Consider the following 23942-nt stretch of genomic DNA (forward strand, 5'->3'; position numbering starts at 1 on the left):
TAGTTTAGGTTTAGTAGTTCTCACTCTTTTTTTCTTATTTTTTATTCCTGTAATCATTGCCATTTCCAGCTACAAAATACATTGTCTGTTACACTCAGGAAAACAGCTGCAGACCGCTTATTTCCACTCTCCAGGGTTTCTATAGGTTGAAACTGGGGATGATTTTGAAGAAGATTAATATATGAAACAGACAGTTGAGGATATTTTGTCTGCTTACTTCTGCTTCCAGTGTTCACTGTTTAGAAAGGAAATCTGCAACTAGTATAGCATATCTGAAATTCATACTCACAGAGGTGCATCTCCTTCTGTGTTTCTAGACCAAGTGCAGGAACATCTTTAACGAAGAATAGCTTCAGTAGCTTTTTTCAAGGACACGCATAAGTAGAAAGTATACATACATATATTTTGGGAAACATAGCGTTTACCCATTTTTGAGAAATAAGAAACTGGCAATTTCCTCTCGTTTGCCACAACACTGCTCAAGGGTTTGTCCCTGAATGAATGGAGTCTGGAATGGAAAATAGTAATCTGTCACTGATCCTCCCCAGAAACAGCCTCTCTGCCTGTCACTATTACAACAAACAAGGCTATAAAACCTTTGCAATTTAGGTAAATCCTTCTAATGATGTTACAGTTCAATGCTTCTAAAGAGCTAATAATCTAAAAGATCTCCAAAGTTGATTTTAAAAAAGGTAGGTTACTTATTTGATGATTGCAAGAGTTAACATTGCAAGAAACTAGTATTGAACTTACTCAGATTTACAAAGAAGCTTGCGTAGACAGAATGTTAGGCACAAAAACTTTTAGTTAAATGTTGACAATTCTAGAGTCAGTGAAAATTATTCAGTTTTTACAATGTTCACTTCACCACTGAATTTATCTATGAAGATCAAATGGCAAAATTCTGCAAAATATTACAGTTCACTAAGTAAGTATCTTCACTGCAGTAGGGGATGGGAGTCTAAAAGAGAGAAAATTAACTGCTTTAGCATACTGAATCTCCCAGAAAGCATCTGACAAGCAGCAAAAAAGGAAAAAAGTTGAGTGAACCAGCACAGGGGAGAAATTAACTTGACCTAGCTAAAAGGTGCTTCTGTAAAAGAAAGAAAATAAGTAGCTGAACAAATGAGCATATATGTAGATGTTTCAGAACCTCAGAGTTACAGCAATCCCCTTCTGTGTTAAAGTCCTCCAAGCACCAAGCATCAAATGTCAACCTGCTACGGATAGTTTTTAGTTAACCTGAGAGTGATTTTCCTCACGTATATATGTATTCACCATTTTTAAGGGTTTTCCAATTCTGCAGGTCTCACTAGGTGAAAAATTAATCAATACTACAAGGGCAGGTACTAGCAAGGCAATCACTGTATGAAAATGTGCCCCATTAATTAAAATACAGGAATATCTTTCATGGAATGGATTATACCCCCAGCTTTTACAATGCACTAAAGTGTGTTTACTTGTTAAAGACTCTTCTCTGCAAAAATCTGCAAAATGAAGTATTTTAAGAAGGTGAAGAGGAAAGAAGGAACCTTCCTGTGCCAGATTAAAACCAAGAGACATAATGCTAGAGAACATTTAGTTACTTCTGTTCTGTGCTTGTTACTGAACGAGCCAGAATATATCAAATTAAAACAGTAGTCCTTCTGCTGACCTCACCCCCTCGTCATCTACTTTCCTTAATGTCTTTCCCCTTGCTTTTCTTCTCTTAACCTGTCTCTGTCTGCACACAAAAGACTTGTTTCTAGAAGACAACTATTGTTTCTCATGTATTGATTTCATGCTTCTGCTTGAACAAGATGTATGCAAACAGGATGCCTCAGGGTGCATTTAGGAGATGTGGTGCTAAAACTGTTTCTTGAACTGCAAAATATTGCAGCAACATGCTCCCAGACATGCTTCCAGGCAATTATGTCCTCTTTAAACTTTCAGAAAAAAAGTAGCCAACATCACCTCTTTCAATAGAGGGCATTGGAGTACACTCACAATCTACCCTGGTTTCCCTTAGGGGAAGGACCCTTTTCTTCTCTCCCCAATTCTAAACTGTGCAAGACAAGATGATATTTGAATATTGGTTCACTAGAAATGATGTATGCACTTACATTTCAATTTCTGAGAGAGGGAAAAAAAGAATATATAAATAGCATCATTTAAACACCAAAACTAGCATTGAGCAGATGCACACTCCACTTAATGGGGGACTGACCATGTTTCACCGTGCATGCATCTTTTACAGATTCTCAGCAGAATCCGTTACTTGGTACAGATTCTTGACTGGAAGTGACAGACTTCGTATAAAACTGTACTGTTGAGCAGCAGGCTGGCAATGAATAAATGTCGCTCAGGAGGTTAGACATACACAGCTGTAGAGATTATGAAATTCAGCCTCTGTCCTGAAAAATAAATACCTCAAAAAATGGGGAAATTCAAGAACAGTGACATCCAAATGAATTTAATAATTTTACCATAAATATATGGGTTTGAGCCTTTTCTATTTATGAATGACATGTAAAGAAAAATCTTTTTTTGGAAACAAAAGCACAACAAAACATTTGCTGTTGCCCTGAATACTAATGATGGAAGACTGTTGCTATGGTGATGCTAATTTTAACGCTCTTGCCTGTGGACTTCATATGAACTGCCCGTTTTAACTTTTGCAAATGTCATTTACAAAATGAAAACCCATTAATGACTGGCGAGGGCACAATGTTCCACTTTAATTAGAATAATAAGGAATGCTGATGCACAAAGTACAGGTTTGTGAATTGCTACAAAGCCCACACTGTCAAAATTAATTACCACTGATGAGGATTTTGTTCTATTTTTTTTTTTTTTTCCAAAGGAAGCGTTAGAATAATACAACCATAGCTTGACTTGGAGTTGAAAGCAGGCTCTCCTTTTAATACCAAGGTGGAATAAAGAAGTTTCCAAGGCTGACAGTATAGGAAAACGTACAGCAGAGCTTAGAACTGTGATTGAGCCATGCTAAATGAGCACCAATTCCAGTAATGGGGAAAAAGCAAGTGCCAACGCTGCCGGGAAAAAAATATTTTTCAGAGACATACCTGCTCAGAAAACCAGTTAGGATTTGGAAAATAAGAGTTTGTCTTTTTGAAGAATTAAAAAATACAAGTTGAGGACAAGAAATTGAGTGGGTGCTAGGATATGATTCTGGTTTGGGTTGGTGGGGTATTGCTGTGACTAGTTAATTGCCAAGTTCTGGGCCAAGTAGATGATGTTTAGAAAAAAACCAGCATAGACAGCAGTAGTAATCTCTTTTGTAATGCACCAGGGCCGTGCAAATCTGGAGCATACATTTCTCAAGAGAAAGGGAAAAAGTTGCAACTACCATTTCTAATTTTGGGGAAATATCTGAGCATATAAAGTAGGTGCTATGTTGCTAAAGGCGTTTCAGCAGCACTGACTGCAATGAGGAAAGCATACTGCAATGAAAAGCATCACAGGCAGCTGCCTAGAGTACACTATTCAGACTAATTGTTATTATTAAATATCTCCATTGTAGTACTGCTTAGAGAACCTAATTTAGAGTTGAGATCCATTGTATTGCATGCTTTATTAACAGAAAGGAAACTTGCCTTTTCTTTTGTGAAGAGCTGAATTGGTGAAGAACTTGATTTGTCTTTACGCTACGGCACTATTTCAGTGCGAGATCACTGGAAACACGACTGGTGTGAAGAGGAATAGCTGCAAAAACATTTTTCTAAATTCTCATTCATGAGAGGCTACAGTTTAACAACTAGTCAAACTTTCTTCCAGCAGCATTAGTATGAAATCCACTCCCAGTCTATTGGTATACTTTGGCGCTGGTTTAAAATGGCCTGGCCACTTTTGCCCTTGACTTGTCAGCTACTGTGAAAGCTACTGTACTTGCATACAGATCTGCGCTCAAGATATCTGGAATTTCATTGTATTGTACAAAAGGGAAATACAGCAAAAAATATAGATTTGACTGATACTGGTTGTGTCCGCCAAGTCTGATTTTAAGTGTAAGGTTTTTTGCTAGCCATGCATTTACTCAGAACTTGTTTTCCTCTTGCTGCTTGGTATACGCAGGAGTAACTGGATGACCACTGAATAGCGTTCTCATCAAAGACCTCCTGCTGTGAGCATCCACTACTCATATCAAAGGGGTGTTCAGAGCAGGGCTTTATGTTGAAAATGCAAATGTCAACAACTGATTATAATTTTTGCAGAAAATACTAGTATGCTTATGTGCTACTGCTGAATGCAGCTGTACCTACTGTGATGGTCAACCATGAGGCAGCTTGTTACTTGTGAGAGTCAATGGGCTCAGGACTAATTCATATTTCTGCAGTGCATTGCCCAATGGTATATTACTTCAGAAGAAGAAGGGACAGAGAGACCTTCTTCCACTCAGCAGGAAAAACTTTAGCAACTAGTTGGAATTCAGAGGGAGCCAAAAGCAAACAGCATTTAACAAATGGGGAGCTGATGCCTGTTAACAAACTGCCACTGTAAACTAAGTTAGGTGGCTTCCCAATATCGTGAGGCTACAAAGGTTTAGAATTTATGGAATCAGTGGAATTTATCTGAAATAGAGAAAAGGATGCGAGATAACCATCTCCCAGAAAATTGTTACTAAACCTCATTACCAAGACAATTAGCTTTTTATGGTTCAGTCTCCAGGCTTCCCGTACAAGAAAGCGGTATTTCCAGCAACATCGGCCCCTGCCAGCACTGATGGAGAAAGAGTTTGAAGGAGTTTAAGTTAATGGAGCCTGCTGGCATGGGGACTTCTGTGGGATCTAGATCACCTCAGTATTCTTCAAGACAGGTCAGACACCTGGATAAGAAAGGAGTATTTTTGTTGTTTTTAATATCTCTGTTAATCCACATGAACAGGTAGAATGTGAAACGTATTTGCCTTTTGTGCAGAGGTACAGTAAAACTGATACAGTGGTAAGTAACCAAGCAATAAAGATCCTGCAAAATGTACTCTGAAGTTAGGTGATAGAGCAACAGTGCCACAAATAATGTCTAAGTTCTTCTCACATAATTTGTCATTCATGCAACAAAATACTCTGGGCTATTATAATTCATTTTGTGAGTATTGGCAATACAGTGAACACAGCATCTTTTAATGAGCAAGTAATGGCTGAGACTGAGTTAGATTGCTGCCAATCAGAGTGACTGAGTACTAAGTAAAAATCTTTCAGAAGATGATGACAATTTTAAGCAGAAATCAGAAGGAAAAAATGTACTCGATTGGTGCAGGAAAAGGAGATAGACTATTTTAAGGGTAAGCAACACTATATATGTAAGTAGGCATAAAGAGACTGAAAGGATAGCTAACAGAGGCAGCAAAACATTGTGTGAAATAGTGGACATGTCAACAGAGAAATACTGAGGTTTGAAAGAAAACATCTGTTTTGCTCTTTTTGAGCTTGGGACTTAATAACCATCTAATGGGGGGCTCTATAAAGAAAACAGGAAAGAAATTGTAATTAACAAGTTGCATTTAGAAGTCATCAGCACAACTAAATGAAACAAAACTCTGAAAGGAGAGGTCCTGGGGTTGCTATTAGGATACGCCCAGGGACTGAAGACTAAAAGCAGTGCTAAGAGAAAGTCGGATAAAGAGGGTGATGGGCTGGAGGCAGTGTGTCACCAGTGGGAGGACTGGCTCTGCAAAGAGATCATTAGAAAGCGAGGGGAAGGTGCAGAAAAAGCGAGTCGTAAATTATTACAAGGCAAAGCCTGACAACAAGCCAAGAGAAGACAAGAATGGACAGCAGGAATATGGTTTGTTGAAAGTGGTGGAATGACCTAGAAGAATGTGAACACTGAAAAGATTCTTGGAGCTGGACGACAGGAAATTGTTACTGACCTTATTAAGAGCTGTTTTAGTGAGAAAAGGGTACAGAAGCTAGAAAAGACTGGGCAGGAAAAAAACATGGACTGGAAACAGACGCAAATTCCAGGAAAAAGGAGTGCAATGTTCTGGATACCAAAGTGTCAGAGGAGAGATTTGTTTTGTTTTATCAAGGACAGTCCTGAAGAAAAAGAATCCTATGTAAGTAAAGAACTAGCAGATAAGCTTCAAAGAAAATACATCACTAGAAATGTAAAGTCTTAAACACATCATTTTGATATGCTCTTGATGTCTAAGGGACTGAAGAAGTTAAGCAAATAAGACTTGTTCTCGAACATCCAGCTATTTGATGTTCTAAGTGTCATTCGTCCAATTTCTTGTTTTGAAATATATTATCTGTAACTGATCAAGAAACTTGCTATGACCTCAAAGGAAACTTGTTTCAAATGGGAATTTTCTCCTTCTAACAAACAATGTCTTTAAACCCTATTTCCCTCACTGTGACAAGCCCTTTGCTTTGAGTTTTTACTGCTGCACATCAGTACAGCATCAGCTCGACAAATACGTTTTCCTTTGTCATGAACAGACCATATGGCCTGTCATTCATTGACTATTCCTTCTCTTTTTTTGGCTAATTTCTAAATAGTGTTCACACAAAAAAAACCCCAAACACATTAAAATTGAAGATTCAGGTGGGTAGGTTGGTGTAAGTTTAGTTTCGGAATACTTCAAGACAAAGATATCATCTAGAAACAACAAAATTCAGAGCTGTCTAATGTGCTTTTCAGTCATCTCTGAAAGTACTGAATATGGCTGTCACTTAGAGCCAGCTTTTCTTTTGTGCTTCACATCAAAGGCAATTATGAAAATAATGGGGTTTCTTTTCACAAAATATACAGTAATTTTCAAATTATAAATGCAAGCTCTCTATACCTACTGAAACTATCATTGTGAGGTTTATATTTAAAAAAATATCCACAATCCTATAGGTTTGGGTTGGTGAATATCTCCGAATGATTATTCAGCTACAGAGTTCAGTTTTATGTTTTAAATGGCTTAATTTCAGAATGATTTTTTAATGAACTTGAACTAGCATGTCTTACAAAAGACACATTGAATATCAACATTGTGTCGTGAAAGCAAACTTTTAATATTCAATGACTACTTTTTTATAGTCAAGATTCAGCAAAACACAGCAATAAAAATAATTGAACATCACTGCTATAGCTAAAAGCTGATAAATATACAGAAAAACATTTCACATTAGAACTTCTCATGTACTAATGAAATTTGCTCAGTAAAACTGGCAACTGCAGAATGACTGGAGCTGGTGATAAAATGGAAGTAGAGGATGCTTTTAAACACAAAACTAAATGAAATGCAAATTAATGACATGCAAAACTGTAATCAAGATGTAAGAAAACCTATCATAAAAATGTAGGCTTGTTTACTTCAGAACTTTTCTAAGTTTAGCTGTTTAATCACGTTTATCAAAGTCAGTACATGATTTAGAGATTCCAGGGATTCTCAGCAAACATGGTTAAAAAACCCTCACTGATAGGAATTTTGCTTTAAATACTTTTAAAATTGTTCCTTAACTGTTTGGGCAGAGGTAGTCCCAGTGGTAGTAGACTACATATATGTGCATATAATGCATTATTTTAACCTTAAGATTCCTATCAAATTTGCATTTTTAAACCTTCAAGTGAAGTTTGAGTTGAGGAGTTGAGGGAAGATTCGCCTATGAGTTTACTTCATATTGCTATTATCTCTACGGTTATATCTGAAACTAAATTATACACAGATTTCCTTAGGGGTATTTACAGTCTTCTCTGTGACTATAATCTGTTTACTACTGCTGCTGCTGTTGTTGCTAGTATCTAGCAGTATTTGCAATTGCTTTAACTTTTTCCACGTTTTCCAAAAAGAGCGTAGGTAAGGTCAGCCAACAACGTTGCCATTGATGAAGTCCTAAATGCAATTAAGCAGAATAAAATTGAAGATTAAATAGTAGATAAAAATCACTGATCTGGGAAGACATATGCAGCTTCTGATTTTCTAATGAAGGTGCAGCTTTTCTGTGTTTCAGTATGCAGTAGAATCCATTAGCTTTTTGTCACATTCTTTACAATGTTAAAATGTATATCAGTTTGTTTATAGAACCTCTGGGATAGCAGATGGTGGATTGGAAAATACTTCTTGGAAACAAAATGTCTTTTAGTATTTCAGTATTTTTATTCAATTGAAATTTAATATCTTACTTTTTATTTGTCTTCCTCATATTTGTTTATTCCACATTTTCAGGTCACAACAGCTAAAATACTGGAACAAAACCAATAAATTTGTATGACCATATACTCTTAACTCCCATCTCCTTGAGATGTTTATGGGATATTTCCTGCTGCAAAGGTGTCTCCTAATTATGAACAAAGTATTACATCCATGTCTCAACTAGAAATGCTTTGGGCTGTGATAAAAATCTTAACATGGTGTTTCATGTTGGTGATATAGTTGAGATGTTTGTATGAAGTCATGTGTTCCAGAGTCAAACACATTAGTTTTCTAGCTAGCCCTTTAAATTTTAACTCCATGCCTATAACCTCTCTCTAGCAATTTTTCTTAGTATGCTTCATGCAGGATATCATAACCCTCAACTGTTAAGTTTTACAACATTTTCTCCAACAATACAGCTTTTAAGCAAAAAAAATGGAGTTAATTTTGTTAAAAATGAGGCACGAAACAATGTATCTTTGCTCCTCTACTCCTATATTAGCTCTGCAGTAGCGAACAGAAAAAGCATCTTGAAAAGAAAAACAGCAGAGAGGTACATCTTGAAATTCAAAAGGCAATCTGAGCTATTTACTAGCTAGATATCTAAAGCCCTTTTTTCTACTTAAATGTTAAAAGAATAGAAAGTTTTCTAGAAAATGTCTAGATAATACGAAATACATAAATGAGACTGAAATAGCACAGGTTTAGATATTTAGATTTTTTTACAACCTTTATCTATTGCATGAAAATTCAAACGCGAATGTTAATCCCCTCTCCATTAATTTACCACACAATTTCATTAACATCATAGCATGTAAGTTCACATCATAAAGTGTGAAGTATAGAAATGAAGAATAAAACTCGAACCAAAAACTTTACACATATTTACAGCAACCTGCATTATTAGGAATTTAGTGCTGTATTAGGTGAGTTTGTGCCCCCCTCAAACTCCCAACCTAACACTTACATACAGCATTTACGCAAACAAATTTTGCCCCTGCTGGAAAAAAGAAGGGAGGACCTAGACATACAAAATGAGTAGGTATTAGGTAGCAAAGTTGGACCTCTACTGACTACTCTACTCAGTAGACGTAGACACCATTTGGTGACTGTGCTAGGCTGGTTATACAAAGAGCGCTACTTGATAGTGACTCTCTGTTGTGTTGTACTGTAATCTCATTTTCTGAGCTCAGTTGCCACGGAAAAAACGTGAATGCTTGTCTCATCAAAACTACTTGTAAGAAAAGCAGTTCATTCAGAGATGTGATGCATTTTTTTTTATGGTTTGTTTTTCTTGAATTATCTAGCCATAGATTTCCCAATATAAAAATTTATCTGATGAATACTTGAAATTCAAAGCAAATATGTAGCATGCAAGAGGCTGCCAAACCTCTAGATCATGTTTGAAATTGTAATTTATCTGATAAAGTTCAACTTTTAAATCAGAAAATGAGAAGTAAGAAAAATGAATATAGATGAATTGATCATTCCTAACCTATTGGTTAGAATCTTTACTTAAGTCTAACTGCAACCTTACTGACATTCACACAGTTCTCAGTTAATTCATTTTATGTTTCCCTTAGAAACTATAGCCCCTAAGCATAATATATACACAAATTAGTTCTCAGGCTTGAAGGTCTAAAGATAAGGATATCACAGAACTGATGTACAACACAGAACTGATTTCAGCTATTATCTGACAAGAAAAAAAAAAAAAAGAAATCATTGTAAGGGATTCGATAAGGAGAAAAATGGGTCAAATAATCCATAGTCATGATTCAGTAAGTAAAGACTAAACAAATCTCTCAGGACAAGAAATGTGTCAAGACAGGTGGAGAATATTCTGAAAAACAGGAACTTATTACAGTCTGTAGGAGAACTGGCATCTTAGAAGGTCAGAGAAAGAACAAATGCAAGGGAGATTCAGCAGCTTCAGTGAGTTCATTTTGGAAAAAAAGTCAATCCGGGAAAAAATCTGACCTTGCCCTGACAGCCAGGCCACTTAGAGAAACAGAAGGAGCCCAGCTGATATGTCCGATTACTGCATTCTCAGTCTGCCCGTGATTGTTGCATTGCCCTAGATGCCAAGATGAGAGCATTACACAGTCTACCAAGGTCTGTGCATCCATAGCAAATAGAGCTGGTAATGTAAATTGTACGTGTCCATATCCACTACTTTTTCTGCTGGTACTGAAACATTTCTTAAAACACACAAATGTTACAGTCTTGCCTTGTATTAGACTGATAAGATCATAAAGAAGACAAAAAAGGCACAGTAGGTGAAGAGGGATCAATTTAATGCTGACTCTCTTATTATATAGATGAAATTTTTCTCATATGGAATGGGGAAATAGTTTGAGCTGGCTGCATCAGAAGAAATGCTGAACCAAGGGCAATGCAGACAGTGGATGTGGCAAGTTCTGCTTTGGAGAAGCTCTCAATCTTCGGAGGAAACAAAGGAATTATGAGACTTCTTGGTGTAACAAGAATATGTAAAAAATCTGAGATATTGTTCCCCATTTCCTTGAAGATTTCTTTGGACAGTTGTCAGAAGCTGTCTTCCCTTTGTCTGTCATCTAAATTAAGGATGTAATTGATCTTTAAAAAAAGAAAAGTCTGACAGGCAAATCTTTCTATTTTTTTCCCTTAATGTGTCTAATCTTTTCAAGTTCAAAGCATTCCAGTGGAAATCAAACATAATTCCTATTTTTGAATCCTGCTCATTAAGCACACAATGTTTAAAACATGGGCTTGAAGTATATGGCATTACATTTTAGCTATCAGGAGCAGCTGTAAAATCTACTTTTTTATGGAGAATCTGGCATATACTCTATAAAATAGGACCATATTGTATAGATGTCATTCAACTCTGTAAAAATTATATTGGCTATGTTAATTTTTTATTAATTTACTTCAGTTGTTAAAAGTAGTCAGGCTACATTTAACCGCTGAAGTAAAATGGAGCAAATAGAAATGAAGTAAAAAGTCAAATTCAAGCAAAAAATCACATCCAGCTTACAATAAATATAACAATTTCAGCGACAATAAAAGTAAAATATTTAAGGTTATGTAATTATATTCTATTACTCTATAAAGATGTGAACTCCTCGTACAGTATCAAAAGTTTACTTTTCACATTACTGCCTATAAAAATAGTTCATTTATTACTCTCCTAGCCCTAGAGGTGGAAAACAGCGAGTAGCTGGATTTAATGGGTTTAAAACGTTGATACGTTCCTTTTAATTAGGAAAATAGGAAAGCCAGATTCCACATAAAATTCTCTCACCCAGCTCATTACCTGCATAACGCCTTTTAAGATTTAACCTGCACAAAAATTACCCCTGCGCTATTTAACCTCTCTGTAACGCTTAACACCATACGCGCTTTGTGAAAATTAGTCCTGACCGAATTTGACGACAAAGCTTAAGAAATTTACTATCCACTTAAATATGAGCACTGTCGCATCAAGAGGACCAAGTCCTGTAAGCGTTGGGTAAGCGCCCGAGGAAGCTGCTCTCTGCCCTCCGCAGCAGGCCCTACCTTCCACGCGGCTTTGGTAGGAAAACACATGGTTTCCATCAATTACTGCCCTTAACGAGAGGCTACAGCCCTGCCCGCAGCCCCTGCACCAGCTAGGATAGGATAAAATTGCTGCTGAGTACTTATAATTCATTTCAAAACAAATTAAATCCCCTTCAGTTGCTTCGCATGTGAGGGCAGTAACTCCCTGCTGACAGATGGTAACGAAGAGCAGACCCACGGTATCTTCCTGAAGTGCTCTTGCTCAGTCAGCGGGAACACATCTGTTTATAACCTCCGCTTTCATTTTAAAGGTAGTTAAAGGCTCAAGATTTCTCATTTATTTACACTCTGAGTTTAAATTTTCGTGACAAGTTTTGGAACCAAGGCTTCACAGCCCTATAAATGACAAAGAAAAACTCTGCACTTGGACAACCCTCTAAGAAATATCAGATATTTCATTTAGGTTTTTATGCTAGACAGCATGATAATTTACATCACATAAAGGCAGACTGGAAAGTATTATACTTTTTCTTTCCTTCACAATAGTTTCAATTTTCATATAGAGAGTTCAGAACTGAAAGACAGGAAAAGATCATAATAGCTGTGCTTTTAAGAAGCCAAAATAATACCTTCTTGGTACTTGGTGGATAGGTTAACTGTCAGCCATACACATGGTTCTCATAGCTCGCTCACAGCTTCACTCACTACATATACATAATCATACATTATTTATTTATGGTTCTCCATGTCTCTCTGCTCTGTCTGACAGATACTTCCTACTTGCTTTTGTGTCTTGTACTTATCTACATTCTGCAAAAGAAACAATTAACCCAAGTGATTTTACCAGAACAGCAACTCTTTGCTTTATTTTATCTCAGTAAAATTTAATTCAGATAGATTCATTTATCCAGTCTCTAAGTTGAACAAAAGTAAAAGAATCATGGCTTCAATCTGTTTGCTTTCACAATGAAAACTCAGAGCTCTTAGCTTTTTTCTGTGTTGAAATTCTGCATGGTTAAACAACAATTAAAAGAGAGATTAAAAATTAAGCAACAAAGAAGTATCTTTATAGAAACTGGACCGCTAGATCTCCAGTGTGAAATATGGAAGAACTGCAGGATCTAAAACTAACAAAAATGTATGTCACAAGCTGATGCATTTAATGCCAAGTCAACTACTCCGATAGGAAACTACAACGTGGAAGAGAGTAAGCAAGTAGAGATGCGTAGTCCTCGGAGTTAGCTCACTGCATAGCTAATTTATATAGATAGGCTCATATGGATCTTCTGAAGGAGTGAAATCTGTGCTTCTGAGAATCCAGCTTTGTCCTCAGCAGGACAAAGTTCAGTGAACTGCTATAATCTGTATAAGAAAATAAGCTTGGCTGGGAAATAACTTGGAAGGCTTCCTTTGTGGGAAGTACTGAGATGAAAGACTACTGTATTTTTGCAGAAGCATTTTAAATCCTTCAAAAGAATGGGCACAGCAAGAGGGTAAGAAGACAGACACTATTAACTGGCAAGTCAGTTATACAGAGGAAGAATAATGTCAAAACTTAGTAAAAATATAGAAGTCACACATACTGAATTTCAACACATCACGATGGCAGGACTACTGAATTTTTTTTTTTAGAGCAAAAGTATGTTGCAGACTTCAACCCAACTCCTCCTCCTTACTCCAAAGCAACCGAGATCTCCTAGCACTGTGTAATGGACACGTTTGCTGAGCACAGGACAAGCCACACACAAGAGCGATGCAAACGTAATTCAGAATATAGCTGCTTCATGTCCCCTCCTGCCCCGCAAGGACGGATGCTGAAGAGGAACTGGGTTGTGCAGCATGACCGAATGCTTCTTCTGGTGTTTCAAAAGCCAAGGTAGACATTTGATTTTGCTATCTATGACTGTTTTGGAGCAGCTCCTCTACCTGTTTGATTGGAAGATAAGAATGTGCATGCGTATGCATGCACGCATGAGATCCCTTTCATCGTGGGGTAAACTCTGCTAAGATGTGATCTAACCTGAATTACGACGTTAAAATCTGCAGCCTCCCTACCTTCATTATCTGTCTTTTTTAGAATTTGAGACTTTTTTTTATCTTTTGGTATTCAGTAGTCTTTGTGCTGTGCATTTTTTCCATTTGCTTTTCAGATTTCTGAGGTATAGTAATTGCCTGTTTTGTCTCCTAAAAACTTAAATTTAGAAATTTTAATGAATACCTAAAACATTATTAAAGAGTACAGACATGCCTGTGCCTGCTTTTGCCTTCCCATTTTTCTGGGTTGCACTCCAGTAAGAGTAGGATCAAGGTCTTCAAAGAACAGGACTGCTTAAACTATTTTTTTATATTCCTCTCCTTTTTTAATCTAATAAAATCTTTAAATCCTGTATCAGACAGAAGGATATATCAAGGGGAAAAAAAAAAGATAAAAAAGAAAAGGGTTGGATAAAATGTGTTTTTGAGCAACTTTACGTGTTTTAATGCAGAGGCAAAATGGAATTGTTTTAACTCAGTAGCACCTTGTGCTGGGCAAGTGCTCAGTACCCAGGCAGCAACGTCCACTTGCTGCTTGGGAAGCCGAGATACTTTTGTTGTCCCGGAACACAAAAATTTGATTTCCCCAGTTCGCTAGGGAAGAGAGAGGTGGGGCTGGACTGTTGGCCTAGCTCGTCATCTCCATGAGGAAGGAAGCACATACAAGGGTGGAAGGAAATCCACCTGAATGCAGCAGCTGGTGCAAGGCCTTTAGACTATAATTTTCATGAGGCTGACAATAGACCAAGAAACTACAAAATGGCAGAGACTGGGAATAGCTGAAACAGGTTGTACACTGTTGATAATTATATTTTCCATGGCAATGATGCCTACACCAATACAATTTGAAAAAAAAAAAAAATGCTGGCGTGAATAATCTCAAGAAAGAGTTATTGAAGTGATAGCTTTAGAGGCAGCTAGTTGCTACAGATTAATCAACTGTATAAAAAGGAAATTTTAACCAGGAAAATCACAAGGCTTGAAGATACCTAGCAGTAAGTAAACATCACTGCTGAAGATTTAGCACTAAGTACCGCCTGATTTATGGATTTATCAAATGCTATGTCATTGCAAATGTGAAAATGATGAGATAAACCAGTTAAGCACCACGGAAAAAACAGAAAAATGAAAAATGTTAAAACGTGTAGGAAATCTGGTTAACGAAGGGGGCTAGCACCAATATTCTACACCGATGACAGAAAGAAAATTATGTAAACATGAAGAGAACGCTACCTGTAGCTGCTTAGTCTTCATGAAAGCTCTTTTAGAGAAGTAAGAACTGATAGAAAAGTAATACATCAAAGATTAAAGAAAGAATAAGCTAAGTTAAAAAGCTAAAATCGTACAGAAAACAATTTAGTTGTGTGTAAATATGAAATGTGAAGGATGAGAATTAATGAAAAGAAAAACGACTGAGGACAGCTGGAGAAGGGAGTAGATGTAACAGCTCACTAAGACTCATTAAAACTTGACCGGTTTGTTTTACATCTCAAGGACAGCAAGTTTTTCTAGACAAGATGTGGCTGAATTTAAACTTTAATTAAATGAGTAATGCTACAACTCTTTATGGCTATTAAGATATTTTCTAAAGTGAACAAAATAAATCAACTGTATTCCTTTGAATTTGTAAATGGCCTAGAACAGAAATCTAAAATCTAGTAAGAAATAAGGAAGAGCACCACTAACCGTTTTAGCACAAATAGTCAACAGTTTCCCACGGCTGCTGGACGTGAGTAGCACAGAGAGGGGTGGGAAGCACAGCGTGAAATGCGTTTTGCGCCTACATTAAGAATTGCCAAGGCACCTCTCCCCATAATGGCGAGTCATGCCATGGGAAAGAGAAAAGGAGGATCTTTTCCTTCATTCATAGTCATGCCATAAACTGACTCCTACACACCAGAGCATTGACTTGCTTTCCAGCATTTGTCTCCTGTAGATGCCCCTCCTCCTTGACAGAGCTTTCCAGCTTCCTTCCGAGTGTTTCATTTTTCATAGCCAAATACAAACATCGGAAAAATTACAGATTTAATTCAACAGAAAAGCAACTTAGCCAGGTGTAACCATACCTCTGAATTGCACTACAGACTTAGTTTTCTTCACGTGTAACACAAACGCTTGTTCTGAAGCTGCTGTAGCAGTTCACCTTGTGAAAGTTGCAACTGAAGTGCCACTGCAAGAGCCATCTGCGACCAGATGGCTTCAGTGACACTAGTTCAGTTTGCAAAGTTTTTTGGGAATATAAGGAGGAACATGTGAATGTGTGTATTAAACAACACCCATGTGTCAGTTACTTGCACTAGTCTTTATCACAGGTATTACATTACCTGTTTCCTTCAGAACTTATGTATATGTAGTTCATGGCACATGTTACAGATAATAAAGAGATAAAAAGAGATCAAAAAAGTATTAAAACTTCTTTCTTATTTACCATGTAGTGGCTCTGTCTAGAGCACTAGAAGCAGGTGTTTCCAAATTGTGGATTTTTTAAATTTTCTTCTCATCTGTTATGCATACACATCTCAAAGCAAACTAGATTAATTTGGGAACTAAACTCAAAAAGAATAGTCCATAGGGACAAATTTGTCCCTTGTCATTCCTCAGCTACAGACTTTACCAAGTACTGTCCCTAAAGGAATTCATAGTATAAAGTATACGCATTGCTAGGTTAAAAAAACAGTGCATCACATTCACAACTGCAATTTGGAATGTTTTTTTTGGTTTTGCAAAACCTGCCATACGTACTCTTCAGTGGGCAATGGTACAAATTAAACTAAAATCCAGATACCCCAAAGCTTTACTTAGTTTGCAGGTGATTTACGGTAGCATAAACCCAAACGACTTACAAATCAGTGCATCCTAATGTGTTTTTAAATAACAAGCACACCTCTGTGGAATTTAGTGCACAATTCACTCCTTCTTGTTCTTCCCATTTAGACACCATAGGAACGGTTCGCGGTAATCTAAGAAAATTACTAACTATCCTCTTAAATGACAAATGTAAATAGCTGGAATGAATTACTATTTATACTCACTTGATATAATACGGCACTTTGTTTGGTGAGATTGCCCTCTCCCAGGGGCCTTGGACAGAAGCTGTTAACAACAAACAAACAAACACATAAATAAATAACTGCACACATACATTCATACATACAAACATACCTAGAAGAGAAACATGGAGGTCAAGTTCAAAGCAAACAGGAAAGACAACGTTAATCTCTAGAATTACAATTTTACACTCGGCCATGCTGATAGAGGTCTGTTTGCTCAGTTGCCCGTGAAGGCAGGAAGGATTAACCTGCTGTTCTGAAATTTCTGTCCTAATCTGAGAGAAATTGAACTCATTCAGCTGCAAAGATAAATACAAAAAAACCTCCTTGACTAGTAAGCTTCCAGAACAGCTATGAAGCAGAGCAAGTAACCTATCTTCCTGGCGTGTTCTTTCACAGGGTTCCTCCTGCTAACATGTTTAACTGGGTTTTCTTCAATTTCTTTCCTTGTGTGGTCAGCGCTTTCCATCCTTCTAGGAACAGAATTACGTGCTTATTTACATTTTATGTTGAGTGAAGTTACACTGAGAGTCCATCTACATATTTTGTTTATTCTCTTATTTACTTGTTCTAAATGGAAAACAGTTTTATTTTTATGTCTCCACATTACTAATTGTATCTTACTGACGACCAATAACAGCAAATGCTGGAGAAAATGACAGTGTGATCACAAGAAATAGAGACGAAATGATATTACTCACTCTTGGCTATCACAGTGTTAAATGTCAACATCAATTTACAATATAACGAAAATATTTTGTCACAAAGTCTTTTATAAAACTCATTGTTGGCAAAACAATTGTAAATTATATTTTCTTAGAGGCAGAGATAACTTATGGTTTAGGCCATAATCAGAAAGGTAATTTTTTAAAGAATTTATTATCTGTCAAAACCAGTAGGACCAAGAATTTTCTTTTTTAATATAGTGATTAAAAAGAAAATATATGAAAAGTAATCCAGTGGGGGGAAAACAAAGCCTGTTTGCTTCACCCGGTGTAACCCTTCTTTTTAGTGACCCCTGCTGTTCACAAAGGAAAATAATTGTTACCAAGACAACTAGTAATTAGCTCCTTGATCATTTGGCTCCCAGTATGTTCTTTCCCTCTCTTGTTCCAAATAGATACTTTAAAAACGCCACTCCCAAGGTGCAGGTGCTTTAACAAAGTCAACAAATCACAATCCATACAAATAAAAATGACCAATATGCACATTTCGTTTATTTTGTACCAGAATTGTTAACCAGATTCCCAGAAGTCAGTCTGCAGAATGAAATATGTTGCACCTCTCTCGCCCACGGACTGGAATGCGGACAAGAGTTGGAGGAAAGAGATGAAACGTGCTTATAAAAATGGCTTTATGGGGAAGTCTTGCTGTTTTGTTAGAGTCGCATGCACATGAGTTGTGAAGAAGGGCTGGAAGGAGGCTAGGGACAGCACAGAGGAGAGAGAACCCAGATAGTGGCTGTGGAGGAAGCTGGAGCCATTCTAGCTGGTCTGAAAAGGAGAAGGAAAAGCAACCGGGAACGGGGTACAGGCTGGGGAGTGGGACAGTGGGTTTCACATACGTTATAGACAATGCTGAGAAGCTAGGGAAAGGGAGAAATACGTTCAGAAGAAATATGAATGTGATAATCCTGTTTTAGATTGCTGGTGGCCAAGGACTTAGGAAAAGCTTATCACAGCATCTCTGTAGGTCCTGCTGTTGTCTTCAACCCCCAGCTAACCATCTGTAGCTAAGCTGAGTGTATTGCTTTCCTATTACTTACGCAGTTTTGCAGTCTTTAAAGAAAGGTGAAATTTTATTTCAAAGGTCTGAACCGTGAAAACAGGTAACTCTCAAAGTGTGCAAGAAGCACAGAATTTGAATTACAGTGTTAGATCTCATGGAAAAATAGCTGCACTGCCACTGAAGCCTGTAGCACAACCCACACGCACAAGAGCACAGAACTGTGTGCATTTTCAAATACAAATACTCAAACATCCACAGAAGTTAAATATGATCAAATACTCTTTCTTGGGACAGGGACTGCTGTTTTGTTTGATGTTTGTAGACTGCGTAGCTGAAGGGCTGAAGGCTAAGGCTGCCGTTCATTAAGCTGCTTTTTTCGGTAGCGCGAGCTGCAGCTGTAAGATGCACGCAGCTTCTCAGTTTCTGTGTACTGCTCCAGCCTCAAATGATGTAAAGATACAATCTGTTACATAATTTATAGGAATGCAAGAAGTATTAAAAACAGAATATCACGTACTGTTTTGATGTTTAACTACCTTAAAATAAGGGACCGTGTCCTACTTTTAACCCTATTTTTAGGTTCATAGGAAACTCTTAACCATGATGCTTAATTATTCTTTCTACTGGCGAGAACATAAACTGCTGTAAATGTAATTTTGATGACTGATCCAATATTCTCTATCGTCTGGAAGGGGGTCGGAAACTGAAGCCAAGGAGTTAGACATAGATTACAATTTCATTTTACACTATCAATTACTTGGTGGTTTCTTTGTATGTTTTTATTCAGTAATACTAACCTGTGTGTTAATATGTGGTCCCTCAAATCGTTTTAATATTCCTACTCAGTGACAATGGTAAGGTTTCTTACCCATGGGAATTACCTGAGGACTAATTCAAATAGGATTATACTAAGTTATAATTTTTGAAAATAAAATACCCTTCAGTATTAACTAAAAATTTACTTTCTTAGTATTTCTCTCCCAAACAATCATTAATATTCCCAATGGGAACACGACCAAGCTACAGTTTTCCACTTCAAGATTTGTTTTTAATTCAATACCTAAAGGACAGAATAGATTGCTGTGTATTTTTTGGAAGGTGTATTTCTTCTGTTGCTTTTGAATTAATCTGGGTAAGAGCTTTGCAGTCATAACTTATTATCGCAGAATCTTACAGACGATAGTGTTCTTGATACATTAGAAGAAGAGGAACAAATACTTTGCTTTCATGAGAACTAAGTGCTTTAGGAATAACAAACAATTCTGTGATGTTCTGCATAATTGGATTTAGTGTTCCTTCAAGAGATTGCTGTGAAGCTGTCTATAATACACTTTTGGTTTCCTGGATGATTCTAGCCTTGCATAAATTTGAGTTGACAAAATACATGGTACTTTTTATAGCTATGCTAAGAGAATAATCATTTCATTTTTGGCAGAAGCCCAGAAGCTGAGAACAGCTGTTTCTTATCTCTGGTTACCAGTGCGAGTTTACTGCCCATTACAAAGCTAGTGCAGGTAATGGACATATATATTTAATTCCTGGTTAAGACCATTTTAGTAGTCCATCTAAAACTCTTGCTAGCAAAGACTTTTTTTTAATATATGACACTCTAGTATCCCTGTGTGCTACAGCACTCAAGAAGCAGACGTTTTCCTGTTTGCTAAGCGTAATTCAAAAGTGTTTTATTGTTCTACCTTGCACAGCATAAGAACTCATTACCATACACCCAGCTACTTGCAATGCTGTTGGCTGAAATTAAATACTGCAACAAAATATGGGGTATTTTAAGAGTGCATTTAAATTTCTCTGTGCTTTACTTGCATTGATATACATTTTAACGGTTACCTAATTTGGGAGTTTCATTTCCTTCTGTTGGTGTGCTAACATCTGAGACTTGCTTTGCCTATTCAGCTTGAGTGAACATGGTTCTTGACGGTAGGCCTACATCCTTATTTGTTTGCAGAATGTATAATGAAACGGCAGCATGCTGGCTCTCTGAACTTCAGCAGTATTTTAACCTATGTGGGGATCTGAATGAAATATTAAATAGGACGATAGTGTAATTTTATCTGTGTTGATATTACAAAAAATAATCTGATAAATATTTCACTTTAGCACTACAAACATAATGAAAAATACATATATGTTTACTAATAGTAAACTATTTCTCCTCCAACTATTCAAAGAGTAAATTTAGTACGTCCACATTTAAAAGTTACTCTCAGTGGTCCTTATTTACACAGTCAGCGCACACACATCTAGTCACTATATCATGGCATGAGCGTACATTTTCAGTTCTAAATACAAAGAAAATCTTTTGACTCTTATTTGTCACTAGGGGTTAAAGTATTGGGAAACAGGTTTAGAACAGAAACCGCAAATTAAGACTGCCTAGTGCCCATGCACCATTATGTATATCGTCTCAATTTATTTTTTTTTTAGAAACTTACTATATTTATTACATATACATTTCAGCATCATAATAGTTAAAGCTGAGCTCATTTTTGTGTTCACAATCAAGACAGTGCACTACCTGCTTGGTGGCCGCAGTAGCTGTAACTCAGCAAGGTGCTTAATTAGGTCCACATTTTAATAATGCCAATAATTCACTGATTCAGCCTAGGAACTCTACCTGCGTGACTTACATTGTTCTACCTAGCATTATCATCATTAATATCTTTATGCAAACATAGAGCTAGGAGTTTGTTTATTTATTCACATAAAGTTTGTTTTCATACCAGTTACTTTCACTGCAGCAAGGTATGGTGTTGGTGACTTCAGATAAAGGCAGGCAGGGAGGACAAAACGATGAGTCAATCTTTGCATCTGGGAAGACTCCGATTCCCCAAGAATCAGAAGTTCACACCTGTGTAAGGTACCTTAACCTTTCAAAGAAGATGTGTTGAGTACTATTCCAATTATTTTCAAATGACACCATCATAAATGAGAAGCTACTGCTTTCCAGACTATAAGGAGCTTATGCTTCTCTTCTGAGACAATATGCTAAAGCAACATTTCCCCTCCATAATCAGTTCATGATATACGCTGGCAGGATGCCATCTCCAATACATATGCCTGCGCAACAGTGACACAATAGAATTGTTTGCATAACCTATGAGTTCTTTGAGATCCTTTGCAACAAATGTCAGAATACATCTGTAAAATACAATTGTGTCCCCCCCGCAAATTCATAGTGAATGGATTTCTGAATTATGTGCATTTATTATTGTACGAGGTGAGAGCGAAGAACAATCAGATCGCGCTGTGTAGCACTGAGGTCCAATGTTGCACCGTGTAGTTGAGAAACTGATGCCAGAATATATCAGCTCCACAATTTAGAAGTTACAAGGCAGAAGCATCAATCAAAACCTGTCTTTCATAAGGACTACACAGCATGGGGTCTATTCGGCTCCAAGCCCCAGCTCGTGGTGCTGCACACGTGCATTTCAGAGATGGAGAGAGCTTCTTCTCGGCTTGGGTTCTGCTGTTCTTAAACCCAAGCAAACACTCACTGCTTCCCTGCAACACTAGCAGTACCATCTGTCGCTGTAGCACACGTGCAGACATTTACTGCATATACGTTTTCAGAACACTTCTAACTAGTTTGAAGAAGGGATTATATTAGTCATGAAAAAGTTCAGCATGTGATCAGGGCCAATGACAACAACGGTCATTGTACAAGAGTTATAAAAGAGGAGGACTTGCCACCCTGTGTTTCCTGCTGGAATCTTTACGGCCAATTTAATATTTCTCACCTGCAGCCTAGGGCCAACATTATATGATATAACCTAAATAATGCATGCCTTTAATCACGAACGCTGTTTCCAGAAGTTTCCAAATGCCACTTGTAACACGAAATACAAAATCCATCTAATGCTCATTTTCCTAAATGTCACACTACTGCAAGATGGCAAAAATACAAGCATCTACCTGTTTAATAATACAGCAAAGGGATATAATCTGTATTGATCCGCATATCCCAAGTTACAGGTACTTCACGTTGCTAACTTGTGTTGCACTCTTATGCTCTTAAAAATAAAGTCTCTAAAACTGGCTCATTAAATGAGGTCATAGAATGACCTAATCAAATTGCTGGTGATTTTTCTGCAAATGGAATTAGATAAATAGAAAAATAAGTCTTTGCTAAATATTCCATGTCTCACACAGCAAAACACAACAGAAAACTCTAATATATGTGTCTAGAATATGCCTACTGTACCACAGCCCTGGAGTTTGAGGAAAAGGAACGTCCTAAACTAAACACAGCGTACATCTCAGGACAACATGAAAAATGAAATAGTTTTCATTTAGGCTTCCCAAATCCAATGTTACTCCAGAAAGATTATAAAATACTGGGGGGAAGATTCTGTCTTGGCAACTTGCCAATTCAGACAGTGGACAAAAGTATAATAGGAAATAACCTATCTTTTGAGTCTTATACTCCTTAAGAGTAAAAAAATAATATTTAATTACTTGCAAGTTATTTAGCATTGCAGAATATAGAATTATCTACCAACCAAGGATAGGCTGCTATAAAAAAAAAAAAAAAAAAAAAAAAAAAGACAACAGCAATTTTCCTGACCACTCCTCCCCCGCCCAAAACCCCTGCTTTAAAATAAATACTATACAGCATTCGAATTGATGACAAATGAAAACCAAGAACACAAGAGAGGGATTTAGCATGAATTATTTTTAAGTACCATTCTAAGATATTTTTTATTGGAAGCCTTTTTTCCTAAACACAAGATATTAATTACAAGGAAAAATTGTCTGCTTCCAGGTGAAGAGAGGGGGAGAACATCATCATCTGAAAACTGACTTCATCATTTTGTTCAGAAATTTGTATCCCAATGTATCATAGTAGGAAGGGTCACAGAAGTGCAGGAAAGAGGAAAACATAGGTATAAAGCTGGGTTTCCATAAATTCTATTTCATTGTGAATTGAATATTTTAAGTTTTATAGAGAGATTCTCTGTGGTTTTCCTGAGAAGAAAATATAATGAAAAAATTAAAGCTCACAAGAGGAGGAGTGGTGATCATATGACCTGATGACATACTTTCATTGTAAAAATTATTCTACTCATTTTATTCCAAAAGTAAGAATAAAGAGATTCTCTCAAAATATGCCAATGTGATATTTCTCTTAAAACCCTTTAGCAGTCAGGCAAAGGCTAGCTCTTCCAGAAGTTTTAGATATGGTCACGATACTCTAAATAAGAAGAAATGGACCGAAGACAATTTCCCCTAACTTTAAACCTGATTTACCCATCACACAAGTCTTGAGGTTGAATTGGTGCCCAGTGCTGCTACAAATTCCCCATGATAACAACAGCAAGACCTGTGAACTTGTTTTGGTTGGTACTTTAATAGTTTCCTTTTTTTCCTTTTTCAGAAGCACATGCAGTCATTTTGCATTTATACAAAAGTAGAAAAAAGTTTTCTAACAATCAGGCTCCTCTAGCTAATATTACCATATTTAAATG

At 36.9% G+C, this 23942-nt stretch overlaps 1 protein-coding gene across 4 annotated transcripts in view; it reads right to left on the bottom strand.

Moving 5' to 3' along the window:
• The window catches only part of DMD (dystrophin), a 1006632-nt gene that overhangs the window by 97663 nt on the left and 885027 nt on the right, over window positions 1-23942 (bottom strand). For all 4 annotated transcript variants that reach the window (XM_010571327.1, XM_010571330.1, XM_010571329.1 and 1 more), the window contains one exon: window positions 16714-16774. In XM_010571327.1, coding sequence (XP_010569629.1) covers window positions 16714-16774 — 61 coding nt within the window. The remainder of the gene's footprint in view (window positions 1-16713; window positions 16775-23942) is intronic.

The sequence above is a fragment of the Haliaeetus leucocephalus genome, unplaced genomic scaffold (genome assembly GCF_000737465.1).
Source record: "Haliaeetus leucocephalus isolate CR32 unplaced genomic scaffold, Haliaeetus_leucocephalus-4.0 Scaffold317, whole genome shotgun sequence".
NCBI lineage: Eukaryota > Metazoa > Chordata > Aves > Accipitriformes > Accipitridae > Haliaeetus > Haliaeetus leucocephalus.